The following is a 13,737-nucleotide window of genomic DNA, read 5'->3' as shown; positions in this document are numbered from 1 at the left end:
GGCGGAGGGTGTAAGATGATAGAGGGTTTTTTGGAGGTATAATTATATCCATACAGCAAAATGCACAGATCTTAAGTGTGGGATGAATTTTGATAAATGCCTACATTTGTTTACTCCCCCTGCCCCCAGAGGTTTTTTAAAGGCCGAGTTTCAGGTGGCTGCAGATCCTAAGTGAAGCTACCTCAAAAGAAGCTATATGTACCTGAAATGAGAGAAGCGACAAGGGCTGGAGCTATAGATATGAAAGGTAGATGCCAGCAGGTAGGAATTTTGTGAGCAAATGAACACAGGTGTAAGAAGGGGTAACTGGAGAACAGGAAGGCCTAATTTTGCCGACATAAGTGCACAGACTTCTCTTTTTTCAGGTCTTCGACCTCATACTTAATTCTCTTAAGGGACAAAGAAATCACTTTCCGAGTTGGCTTTTGCCAGTGTCTGCCCTACCGAACTTGCAGAATGGTATAGCTGGGGGGAAGGGAGCTAGAGGATCCCACAGGGTTGTCTGCACCTCCTCCAAGCAGCTCGCTCTACTACATGCACAACTATATTCCTGACCTGGGGAGCCCAGCTTCCTCTCTGCAGCAGCCTTGCAGCAATACCCTCGGTGTTTGCAGCGAGTGCAAGCTTGCAAGAGGCAGGAGCACTGTAGCTAGACTTGGGGGGCGGTGGGCGTGGCCGCGCTCCCTCGCGCCGCTCCCGCCCAGGCAGCCCCGGGAATGTTCTGAAAAGTATCCAAAAGTTCTGCGCCGCGCGCGCCAAAAGAAAAAAAAAAAGGGCACAACCCCCCACTACTCTGGGCGTTGCGTGTGTCCGTCCTCGCCATTCTGGCTGCACCTCCCGCAGCAGCGCACACGCTTCCTGCGCCTTCTTCTGGGAAGCTTCGCCGTCGGCTGGGCGCTTCCCTTGCAGCAGTCTCCAGACCCGAGAGGCGGTCAGAGTCCTTGCTCTTCTCTTTGGAGCACCATGCCCAACGACGACGCATTCAGCAAGCCCTCGGCGCCGTCGGAGGCTCCGCACGCCCCCGGGGCACCGCCGCAGGGCAAGGCCGGGGGCTTCGGCAAAGCAGCCGGGGCGCTGCTTGGGTCGGCGGGCACCGGGGGCGGCAGCAGCGGCGGCTCGGGCTCAGGGGCGTCGGGCGTGGGTGCCGCCAGCAAGAAGTCCCCGAGGCTGCCCAAGTGCGCGCGATGCAGGAACCACGGCTACGCGTCGCCGCTCAAGGGCCACAAGCGCTTCTGCATGTGGCGTGACTGCCAGTGCAAGAAGTGCAACCTGATCGCCGAGAGACAGCGCGTGATGGCCGCGCAGGTGAGAGCGGGCGTCCAGGGACCGGGGTTCAGCCCCGAACTCTTTGGATAAAGTCCCTCGGACCTGGGCGAGCCACGCGGGGCCTGGGTTCGGGAGGGAGGCGGCGGTGCTAGCGGTGTCCGCGGAACGCTCGGCCGCGGCTCCCAGCCACGCGCCGAGGGACTCGTTTCGGATCCCGCCGGCCGAGCTGGGCGTTGCGGGGTTTGCTCTGCTCCAGAGTTTCAAGGATCCGTGACCCGGCCCTCCGGCGAAAAGTTGCAGGGTTCGCCCCTTCGGGGATTTCCAAGCTCCCTAGAATCTCAGATCCCGCTTTGGTTGCAGAGTTGCCGGGGGCGCTCTGCTCGGGAGACCCCGGGGCCCCGGAACTCAGCCTCTGGCGGCGAGTTGCGGGGTTGGGTCTGCGGGGGAAGGGTTCTCGGGATCTTCGACCCCGCACCCGGCAGCGTGGCTGGGTTTGCCCCTTTTGGGGGTCCCCGGGATCTCTGACCTCGCTCTTTGAGCAAAGAGTTGGGGGGTTCGCCCCCTCCGGGATCCTTGACTCCGCCCCGGAGCAGAGTTGCGCTTCAATTAGGGACGGTGCTTGAGGGTGCCGGCGCGGGTTTCTCGTTTGGGCAAAACCGATCCCGGGCTGTTTACCCGTACAACGTGTCGGGAAGCTGTTTTTCTGGAAAAGTCGCTGTAACGGACACCAGCGTGGCGTGGTCCTCGTTGTGCCCTTGGCGCACTTTTCGCCCCGCGTGGACCCAGGCCGAGGACCTCAGCCATTTTGAGCGCCGCGGAATTTGTATTAACATTTTAAAATGTGCGGTCTCAACTCGTTATTCAAGTACGACTTACTTTGAGTGTATTTTTAAAACAGTCTTAAGAATTTTTTAAAAATATGCGCTGTGAAGAAAACGCAGGGATTTGAAGTTTCGTCTGTCGTTCGTGGTTTTTTTTTTTTTTTTAATTTTTTAAGCGGCAAAAGCAGGACAGTAATTTAGCATCTTAACGGAAATAGTTAATGTAGTTGGTATCCTACGAGGATTTTTAGAAGAGAATAATACACATTCTATCCAGCTAAAAGTTTTCATTCTTTTAAGACAAGTAATTTAAAATGAAAAGATACCCAAGAAATATTTTCCAACGATGTGCTACTTTTGATTAGGAATGTGTAAATTTCCTCTGTTGAAAATGATTTAGATAAGAGTGTTGAAGAGGATTGCACAAACGCTTCGATATTATACTTTTTATAGCCATCTGGTTTTTAAAGGTGTGTTTTAAACTAGATGTATTTGGGCTTCACAGATGGTGAGTGCAGTTAAGAAAATGTAGGTTTTTCTTGGTTCCTTCTCTATAGATTTTTAGCGTAATCTATAGTGGATGAAAAGAATAAATTGAGTGTAATATTAAAATGCATCACAATGAGCTTACTGAAAAAAACTTAGGGACATTTAAATGGTATTTGTAGGTAGAAAAATATTCTAAACATTAAGTTATTGGGTTAAATAGCGTGGAAAGTATGCTTGGGAGAGGAATTTTCCTCAAAATGTAATAAAGTTATTTATCCAAGTAGGGCCATTAATTCTGAATAAGCTTTATTAGTAGCAACGCTAACTTGGAAGAAGGCTGTTATGTTAAAAACAAAAGCAACTTGGGATTACTTTTATAATACGAAACTTAAGTGTTTTCCACAGCAGAAGGTTTGTGCTGTACTAAATGAAACCTTTCAAATCCATTAACAGCTGTTTTTTACTCATTCTAAAATAGTTTGAAATTGATCTTAGCTGTGACTCTAAAATAATTGCATTTTTTGTCAATTGCTCCACCTTCCCCGTTTAAATAACGTTTCCTAAGAACACTTGAGAGGTCTTTGTAAAAATGTCTTTAGTTATGGAGTGTTTTGTGCGTTTTATGCATGCATGGGATTTGTGTAAATCAAGGTATAAATATGCATTGACATACTTCACAGGTTTGTGGATATTTAATTATTTCGGATAAGATCCTTAATATTCTGTTTCTAGGCTTCTTGGTTAATCATAGAAAATTCAAGATTTCAGCTTAATTATTTTATCTTAATTGATTAAGGATTTTATTCTAAGTTGAAGACTCCTGTTGTAATGAGTAAAATTACTTGCAAATTAATCAGCTTTCTAAATTTGGAGTACACTTTTCCTAAAACATATAAATTGTAGTTGTGCTTCTGGATTGCCTTTTGGATTTCAACTTTTGGCTTGTCTTTGAGACTCTAAAGTACAGGTACTTTCTCATTTCCTTATTACCAAGAGTCAATTTCAACAGAAAGTCTCGTTTTTTTGTTGTTGTTGTTGTTACATGTAGTAAGCAAAAATACAATTTATTTTCTTCATACCTCTTTTTTCAACCTTTAACAATATTATTTAAGAGCAGATAAATTGAAAAAGGACCATGAGGAGTTTCTTAGGTGTGTTAGGTCCTTTCCAGCCCCTGCTTCCATCTCCTTCCTTCCTGCCTGGAATATCACACCTGTCCTCCCTTTCTCTTCACTTCCAACCTCTCCCTTCTCCAGAGTTGTCAGCACACAGCTTCCATCCTTTTCTCCATTGCTTGTTCACATACTCTTTCCACCCTCGAGAACAGGGCCCTGTGAGGTTTCCTAAGCAGTCCCTGCCTTCTCTGCTCCTTGTTCCCATTTTCTGCCCCTTCTTTACCTGTCCAAGTCCTACTCAATAGTCAAGGCCCTGTTCCTATACCACCTCTGGCTGCTTCTTAAACTTAAAGCCATTTCTGTCTCTGATTTTTTTCTGTAGGATTGCTGCGTACCTCCCCTGTGGTGTTTGCCACATTCTGTCTTGAATTGCATGTTTGCCTGCCTTCTGTTTCTCCTTTTAAACAGTGAGTACCTTGGGATCTAATCGTACTGTATCTTGCTGGTCACTGTTCCCTGTACAGTGGCCTTTTACAAATTTGTGGCATAAAGGAATAAGCGATCCCATTTTCCTTCCTTCCTTAATCTATCAGTGCTGACTTCTACTCTTCACATTGAATTCCTCTGCTTGGCTGATGATACCATTTTTCCTGATCCTTCCTAGCCAACTTTATTTCAGGCTACTCTCCATACTCATTTGTTTAATGAACATTTTTTTGAGCACCTACTGTGGGCTAGACACTCTGGCTCCAAACCATTTCTCAGCTTTGGCTGCACATCATTAGTACTTGGGTAGCTTTAAAAAGAAACGAGATTCTCAGACCTTACCCTGGCACTAATGGATCACAATGTTGGGTAGGTGGGGCTTCAGTGGTTTTGATGAATCTGCACAGGTAATGCTTCTGGTGTGCTAGAGGATGACCCTGCTGCCTTGTGCTTATAGGTGGCTCTGAGAAGGCAGCAGGCCCAGGAGGAGGAATTGGGGATCAGCCACCCCATCCCACTGCCCAGCGCTGCTGAACTGCTTGTCAAGAGAGAGAACAATGGCAGCAACCCCTGCCTAATGATTGAGAGCAGCAGCTCCTCGCAGCCCCCGCCACCCAGCACCCCCACCACTGCAACTTCAGGTAACCTGGAGGGCCCGAGGTTCACGTTGTGGCTGGGTGTGGGGAAGAAAAAGGGCCATGGCCACAAAAGCAGAGTCTCAGGATCATCCTGAGCTACGTTTCATATTCAGAGCTTAGTCAGTTTTCTTAATGGGTTGGTTCTCCTTCTGAACGTCTGTGTTTGGCTGCCTCACAAAGAAGATGGCCACGTATCTAGAATTGGAAGTTCGACACCTCCACTTTCCTGCTATTAGAGGAATGAGATTCCATATTTTATTTCAATCCACTCCTCCATTTTTGGGTCCTCTTGGTGGGAGCTAAAAGATCTTTGTTTTTTAGAACTAAAAGGTCACTTCTTTGTCAAGGCCTGGTCTGAAAAGGCCAAATCCTAGGTGTCAAGTTTCAGTGGGTACTGGGAAATGAGAAGGCATGTCCCAATGTCTTAAATTCTCTCCTGTGTGCTAAGGTAATACCAGGGGCTATATGTATGCTAATTCACTTCATTTAATTCTTAGAAGGAAGTATTAATTCTATCTAATACTTGTGAAGACTGAGGTGTAGGAAGTTTAAGTGACTGGCTAAATTTGCAGAACTAGAAGTTCTGAATTAGTCCATCTGCCTCTAGAGCTCACTGTGCTTACTGCACTGGGTTTCCAAATTACCCTAAGCATCATGGTGGTCTAGAGTTGGACTGTCAAATATGGAAGCCCCTGGACACATGTGGCTATTTAAATTTAAATTAATTATATTGAAATAAAATTAAAACATTCATCTAAAGAAGATAAACAGATTACCAATAAGCACATGAAAAGATGCTAACCCTTCACTGATCCTCAGGGAACTGCAAATCAAAACTAAATGAGATACCATCTCACACTATCAGCGTGGTTACTGTAAAAAAAAAAAAAAAGCCCAGATAAGTTGGAACCTTTGTGATGAGAATGTAAAATGGTATGGCTGCTATGGAAAACAGTGGGGTGGTTCTTCAAAAATTGGAACTCGAATGACTATATGATCTAGTAATTCTACTTCTGGTTATATACCCAGAAGAATTGAAAGCAGGGTCTTGAGATTTTCGTATACTCATGTTCATAGTAGCATTATTCTTAATAGCTAAGATGTGGAAGCAACCCAAGTGTCCATTGACAGATGAATGGATAAGCAAAGTGTGTTATATAAATACAGTGGAATATTACTAATATTCAACTTTGAAAAGGAAGGAAATTCTGACATATGCTACAACATGGATGAACCTTGAGGACATTATGCCATGTGAAATAACCCAGTCACAAAATAACAAAGACTGTATGATTCCACTTAAAGACTTAGAGTATCCAGAATCATACAGTGGAATGGTGGTTGTCAGGGACTGGGGGAGAGGAGAATAGAGAGTTTCTGTTTAATGGGTATGGAATTTCAGGCTCACGAGATGGAAAGAGCTGTGTAGATGGATGGTAGTGATGGTTGTACTTTATAAATTTATTTAATACTACTGAACTATACACTTAAAAATGGTTAAGCTGGTAAATTTTATGTGTATTTTACCACAGTAAAAAATAAAGTAAATTTAAAACATTCAGTTCCTCAGCTGCACTAGCCACAGTCCAAGTGCTCAGTAGGTACCTATAGCTTGTTGAATAGTGTGCATTTCCATTTCTCACAAAGTTCCATTTGACAGCACTGGTCTAGAATGCAGATGCTCTAAGAAATCCAAACAAAGATCTGTGAAATGCTGTTGGCGATAAATGCATATATTACATATTTAATAATAGGCTGAGATTCACAGAATATCTATGTCTTTTAGCCTGCTGAGGTTCTATGAAATACAGCCTTGTGGTGTGGTGCCTCTAATCTTTTCATGAGCTACTCAGTTTGCTGTGCTTAACCATTGGGCTCAAATTGCTCATCTACTTGTCATTAACTAGCTGTGCAACTTTGAACAAATCACTTAAGTTCTCTGAGCCTTTTGCTCCCTCTTAAAAAAAAGTAGGGAGAGAAAGGATTTACCTGATCAAAAAAAAAGTAATTAAAACAATAAAAAGAAAACTATTATTTCAGCAATAATCTCGTACCAAACTATATAATGAACCATTTCTACTATGTGTTCTTAAATCTAGATGAACTTAAATGACTACTAGTCATTTTAAAAATTGTTTTTAATAACAATAAATTTTTTAATATTAAAAATTTAAAAAAAGTAGGGAGGGAACCTTGGAGAGTTTTGAAGATTCTATAAGTCTTGACTTTTATAAGGAAGGAGAAGGTAAGCAGGCACTAAAGAAAGCAGGTGAGAGGGGGAACCATAATCTCTGCGTTGCAGGTAGGTATGTCTCTATGTCTGTCACTGTATGTCTACTGGGGCTATAGGTTCTGTAGTTAACAAAAGGAATGTTATTATTTTCTTTTGGCTTGGCTGCTCATAATACATACTTATAACAGTTTCCAAACTTTTTATAGAAAGGAAGGAGTATATCCATCAGAAATGTGATCTTCACATTTTGGAATTTTAAGCTGTGTCCAAGGTTAATTGCCAAATGATACATACCTGGTCAGGGCTGATGTGGACTTAGCTGAAGGGCTGAGGTGGAAACTGGGTGTATCAGAAGAGTAAAGAAGGGAGGAACTTATTTGGTGGTCACAAACATCTTATGAGGTAGGAATTATTATTCCCATTTACAGATAAGGAAGCCAGTGCTAAGGAAATTGCCCTAGAATAGAGCTGAGTGGAGCTGGGATTCAGTCTAGGCCTGTCTGGTTCCAAAGTCCATGGATTTTCCATTTCAGCTGCCTGTGAAGAGAGACTATGGGAACAGTTGCCATGTTTCCTTGGAAAATGAGCAAGTATGATTAGAGGCTGCAGTTTAATCTTCAGAAGGGATTCAGGGCTAATGGGCAAATAAATTTAGGAGCAAATGTCTCTGCTATTCTTCCTTTGCATAGAAGGCTGCAGCTACTGGTCTTCATGAGAGAAATACAGGGGTAGGCCCATGATAGAAAAATGTCAATGCTGGGCATTTTGTGGGAGACCACAGTTGAACATTGTCTAGCCTGCTGTCCTGCATTCCACCTTGGAAGGGATGTCAGAATTTGATTGTACACCCCAAGGTAGCAGAGCTTTAGAGAAAGATCTCAGGTTAGATGGAGTTCAGAATGACAAAGAAGTTCTCCCAGCATATTTTCAGAGTGGCATTAGGGAAAGTTACAAATAGAAGCAGCAGGAAAGCAAGATAGAAGGTTCAGGGTCAAGGAGAATGTGACCAGATTCCTTCTTTGCTTCTGAAGCTGATAGACCTTGGAGTCATTTTGAAGTCTTGAACCAACATTCAAAGGGAAGGGAATGTGGAGGCCAAAAAAGCGTTGTGCTCATGTGCTCATGTGCTCATGTGCTCAGGTGTGGGTAGGGAGGCATTGCTTTGGAAGCTCTCCCTACTGAAGAAGGATGGTCTGTCCCCTAGCCCGCACATCTCTATGGGGCAGGAGCCTCAGATACATCATCTTTACTCACTGAACTTGTACCAAAGCTCCCGAGTTGGGATTGATAACTTTCGGACTGGGCCTGGGGTATGAGCAAGAGAAAAACAAATGCCAGTAGACTTAAACTACGTGAACACATAGAGCAAGAAAGAGAAAGAGAAGAAGGAGTTAGGGAAGTAGGGGAAAGAGAACCAGAGATACTGACCGACTGAGTGACTGGGAAATATCCTTTAAGTTTTATGCAGCGCATGGGGCCCAATTTCTTAGATAGCTTGCTGCTAACAAATATGTAGCTCATATTAAGTTCCCAGAGATTAGGTTTTATTTAAAATAACATATAACTTTCTGCAGGTAAAGAGTACTCAATTTTAGAGTACAAAAGCATATTCAGAGAAAGGTAATTGTTCTTCCAATACTAATCCGCAGGCCTCTTTGTCATTCCAAGATTACGTGCTGCATGTACAAGCTTACGTATCTATTGATCATTTTTGTGTATGCGTCCTATATTTATATAACATAATGAGAATGTATTGTTCCCACCCTTGTGAAATTTTTTCTTTCATTTAAAACAGCTTAGAATGTTTTAATGGCCTAGTATTTCATTATATAGATGTGGAAGGATAGGATTTGAAATAATTTAGTGAGAGATGGAAGTGGTATTGAGTTGTTATGGAATAGTAAAACCTACCAACCTGGCACACATAGGGACAAGTTGCTAATCTCTTTCTAATACCTAATGTTTAGTGTCTACAGGGCAGGAGCTTACTGAAATTCAGTAGATTTTCACGTCCTTGAAGTTTCTTAGTTATCTCCTTTTGGCTTCCAAAAGTGAGTATGAGAAATGCCCAAGAATTATTGCCAAGATTATTGACTAAATTCTAAGGACACTGAAGGCAATTGGATTTACCAAGCTGCTGTTCCATTTGTTGAAAAACTGACTCCTCAGAGTAGGATAAAGACCTTAGAAGAAAGTCTCTATAATCCTTAGCCAAAGATTGGCTGAGATCAACCAAAACACTGACCAAAGGTTCTTTGAATTATGGATATAGAAGGTTTTTGTTATTTTCATCTGCGATAGTGGGTATTATTGTGGAAGAAATAGCCTTTTGAAGAAATGCCCTGTTCATTACTCTTTCTTATACTAACAGGATCAGATGTTAGCAGGTATACTACTGACTAGCAAATAGTTTCTTTCCAGCCATTTTTGGGGCACTCAGGAAAAAAGGTGAGCATTTTGGTTTCTCTATGACTATAAATTAATAGTAACTTCAGTATTATTTCTGTGGTTTTACATTTTTAATTTTAGCATTTTATATATTTTTTTTATTTCAAAACTTATCAATTGACTGAAAAAAATCTCATAGGCATCCTTTTTGAAATTTAGGCTCCTCTTTGTTTTATATTCTGCTTTTTTTTCGACCTGTGTGGCCAGTAGAATGCTGTTTTACCCATTTACACTAAGGTCTAGTTCTTTGCCTCTGTTTTCCTGCACAGAGCTGTCAGATGAAGGGTTGAATTGTAGATAATTCGGTTCTGCATATGTGTCCTTTGTAAGTAAGGACCTGAATGTTATCTCCCTTAGGGCCCTCCCTTCTGGAGCACCCTGGACTTCTACACACACTCACTTTCACACTCCCCCACATCAAACCACCTCCTACCGTCTCAGGCCTTCCCTGGCAGCCCAGCCTCCTGTGGCCAGCTTTCATTCACCTTTCCCCTGCTGGAAGAGTCAGTCAGGTCTGTGTCTGATAATGGCGGGACCTCCTGCTTTGCTTCTCTTATTTAGCAGTAATTCCACTTTCGAATAGAGAGAGGAAGAGAGAAAGAGAGAGAAAGGGAAAGGGAGGGGGAAGGGAAGAGAGAGAGAACACGTGTCATTAGGGGAACACTTTTCATTTTTTATCTTCTAAGTGCTTAAATACTTTTCAAACATAAAATGTAGTTTGAAAATGGAATAATGTCCCCATGGAGTTTTTACCATTAAGAATGTGGCCGATGAACTAACAATTGAAGATATTGAGTTAGATAAATTTAAAAAAAAACACACATACTATTCTTTAGAACGGTTATAGGTTCGTAGCAAAATTGAGAGGGAAGTACAGAGATTTCCCATATATCCCCTGTTCCCCCATGTGCATAGCCTACCCCATTATCAACACTGCCACCAGAGTGGTACTTAATACTGATAGATCATCATCACCCAAAATTGATAGTTTACATTGGGATTCTTCCTTGTGTTGTATATTTTATGAATTTGGACAAATTTATGATGACATGTGTCCCATTATAGTATCACACAGTAACTTCACGGTCTTCAAAATTCTATATGGAGCTATTTAATTTTAAAATACATTTCAGTTTTTATCTTTGCAGTTTCCCAGTATTGTACAGAAAGAAGCACTTCATTCAAATGCACAACCAAAACTATCCAAATTGGTTTAAGTTTATTTTTGAAGAATTCTGGCCACTAATATGAGATGAGCTACATTTGATTCTAGACAGAGCTTTCAATTTCAAGTGGAATAGGAAATGTAGATATCTAGTTTAAAAAGTCCTTTAGATAAAAGCATTCCCCAGTTTTACTTTCAGAGTCAAATAAATTTCCAGATGTCTAACAAAACAAAACTCCTTAAACTGACACAGCATTCGGAAGCTTGAGTGAAAGAAAACACTTAAGATTAATGGTACTGATCATTGTGATAGCCTGTTGTTTTAAATAGTGTCCCAATTTTATTTATTTCAAGGGCAGTCTCTGCTTGCCTGTCAAATATAGCAATTAATTGGCCTGATAGAAATTCGACATAGACAGTATTTCCCTAAAGCAGTTACAACACGAAAGTACATAGGAGGCAGCCTGTTAGTCCACCTTTGACTAAAATGGAAATTTTGAAAACATCATTGATCTTCAGTGTGCATTTTTGTTTTGTGATATTTTTTAATTGTAGATTTTAAAATGGCTGAACATTAAAACATAACAGCTTAAGGTATAATTCATATGCTGTATAAGTCTTCTATTTAAAGTGTACAATTCATTGTTTTTTAATAAATTCAGAGTTCTGCAGCTATCACCAGAATTTAATTGTGGACCATTTTCATCTCCTAAAAGAAACTCGATACCCATAACGGTCGCTCCCCATTTATTCCCAACATCAGCTCTAGGCAATCACCAATATATTTTCCTTCTCTATAGATTTTTCTGTTCTAGACATTTCATGTAAATGGAATCGTATGATACGTAACCTTTTGTGTCTGGCTTCTTTCACTTAACCTGGTGTTTGCAAGATTTATCTATATCGTAGCATGTATTTATTATTTCTTTTTTTTTTTACTAAACAGTATTCTATTATATGGAGTTATCATATTTTGCTTTTTTGTTTATCAGCCAGTGGACATTTGGGTTGCTTATACTTTTTGCCTGTTACGAGTAATGCTTCTAGAACATTCTTGTACCAGTTTTTGTATGACTGTATGATTTATTCTCTTGGTATATACCGAGGAGTAGAATTGCTGAGTCATATGGTAACCCTATGTTTAACCTTTTGAGGAACTGCCAGAATATTTTCCAAAGAAGCTTCACTATTTTATATTCTCACCAGTAGTGTGTGAGCATTCCAGGAAATTTAAACTTAAGTTTTTTAAAATTAAAGGATAACATATCTTCCTTCTGGCAAACACTACAGATTTAAAATCCAATGAGAGTCTTTTTGAAAACCGGAAGTTTAGATCATGGAGGGTTCTGTAGGTTTGCATTTTATTATCACTAGAAATATATTAATATTCAGTCATTTAAAATAATTTCCTTTTTTACCTCTATCCCATCTATTTGTAGTGAAATAAACAGTGTTGAGGAAGTAAATCGAGGGACCTGGCGGTGGGCTTTCTTTGTTGTATTATTGGCCAATAGAAATGTTGTTTAGTGTCTGAAGAGCTTAAGCTTTCAGACCTTGGTTCTGAAAGCATTTTCTCAGAATGAGCAAGAGGGATTCTGTTGCCTTAGAAATTTGGCAAGAATGATTTATATTTTCAGATTCCTAAAAATGGAAGACCACCATCATTTTTGTGGAAAGCAAAAGAGAAAACCTGAGAGTTGGTGAAAATGGACAGCTTTCCTTCATATTACAATGAGAAAAGGACAATTCAAAACTCTTAGAAAAAAAGTCTTAGAATATACTGCCAACAATTGATCATAGCGTTGGAGAACTTTTATAGATGGTCACACTAGGTATTACTATAGTGTGATACAGCCTTGCACTTGTGGGAAACTTTTGGAATGTCAAAAAGCTCATCTGTGTCATCGTATTCACTTGCCTGCTCCCCAGTATCCCTCTGGACTCCTTGAACCGTGGATTCCCGGTTATCTGCTGTTTCAGTGGTCCCATCCATCGACCACCCCCTCGGCCAGTCCCTACTCTTTGAGTCTTGTGGACACCTTTCTGACCCATCTGTTGTTTTTGCTAGGCCAGCGTTCTTCAAAGCTTCTTGGCCTTTGAAATCACCTATAGAGTCATATGAGATAAGATTATTCCTTTTATCTCTGTCAGCATCCTTTCCTTCCTCTTTCTTCTTCTCCCAGCCCCTAAATTTTTTGCTTTATTGCTGACTTCTCTCTTTGTTTTATACGAGGGTCTAATCTGTACTTCTAAGATAATGAGGACTCTGAAGTTTCTCAAAGGACTGAAGTTTACGGGGAAGGGTGCACAGGGGAATGTCAGCTAACACCTTGTGCAGGATACTATAAATTCTACACCTCTGCCAGATGATCTGGACTCTGAGCCTAGGAGTGTTCCATGTTGCGCTGTGAACCAAAGGAGCAGAGTAGGTGTGCCTGTGTGCCCCCCGTGGTTCTAGCTGCTGTCTCACTGGTTCTTGACTTGTCAGGGTTCTTTTTGCCATTGTCACAAGCCACTGTGTAAGTGTAGATCTGCATTTCTGTCTTAGTGTGAAGGTGTCTTACTTTTCAGCTTATAAAAAAATTCAATGTGACAACCTTTTGACTCCCCTAAGAAAATTCACATAAATATCGATCCCCGTTGCTGAACCAAATTACATATAAAACCCAGTTTACTCTCGTCTGTTATGTCTGTTGGCGGAGTTCACAATCTGTATTCTAATCTTATTGTGCCATACCACTGCTTTTCAGAAAAAATGTATAAGAAACTCTTAAAGTAGATTATAAATACCTGGCTTGTCAAAAGAAGATATTGATTCAGTATTATAGTAATAGCACATTTTCTGATTTTTATTGGCAGTAAGAATTCTTAGTGCTTTACCATCCAATGTCAGTTCAATCCAATGTAAACCGATAGATGGACTCAGTATTGATTTCAGCACTTGTAACACTACTCCCTGTTTTTGCACCACCCTTTTCAAGTCTGGTCCAGAGGTTTGGGGGTTTATCTAAAATATAGAATACGAATTAATTCCAGGAAGCAGATTGGATTCATCAAACGCCAATCAATATTTGCT

The 13,737-nt window shown here is 41.2% G+C and overlaps 1 protein-coding gene across 1 annotated transcript in view; it reads left to right on the top strand.

Annotated features, from left to right (window-relative positions):
* The first annotated feature begins 963 nt into the window (after window positions 1-963).
* The window catches only part of DMRT1 (doublesex and mab-3 related transcription factor 1), a 90,839-nt gene continuing 78,065 nt past the window's right edge, over window positions 964-13,737 (top strand). The window contains exons 1-2 of the mRNA XM_006918398.2: window positions 964-1,305; window positions 4,635-4,818. Coding sequence (XP_006918460.1) covers window positions 964-1,305; window positions 4,635-4,818 — 526 coding nt within the window. The remainder of the gene's footprint in view (window positions 1,306-4,634; window positions 4,819-13,737) is intronic.

This window comes from Pteropus alecto, unplaced genomic scaffold (assembly GCF_000325575.1).
Source record: "Pteropus alecto unplaced genomic scaffold, ASM32557v1 scaffold95, whole genome shotgun sequence".
NCBI lineage: Eukaryota > Metazoa > Chordata > Mammalia > Chiroptera > Pteropodidae > Pteropus > Pteropus alecto.
This window is presented reverse-complemented; position numbering and strand designations above follow the sequence as displayed.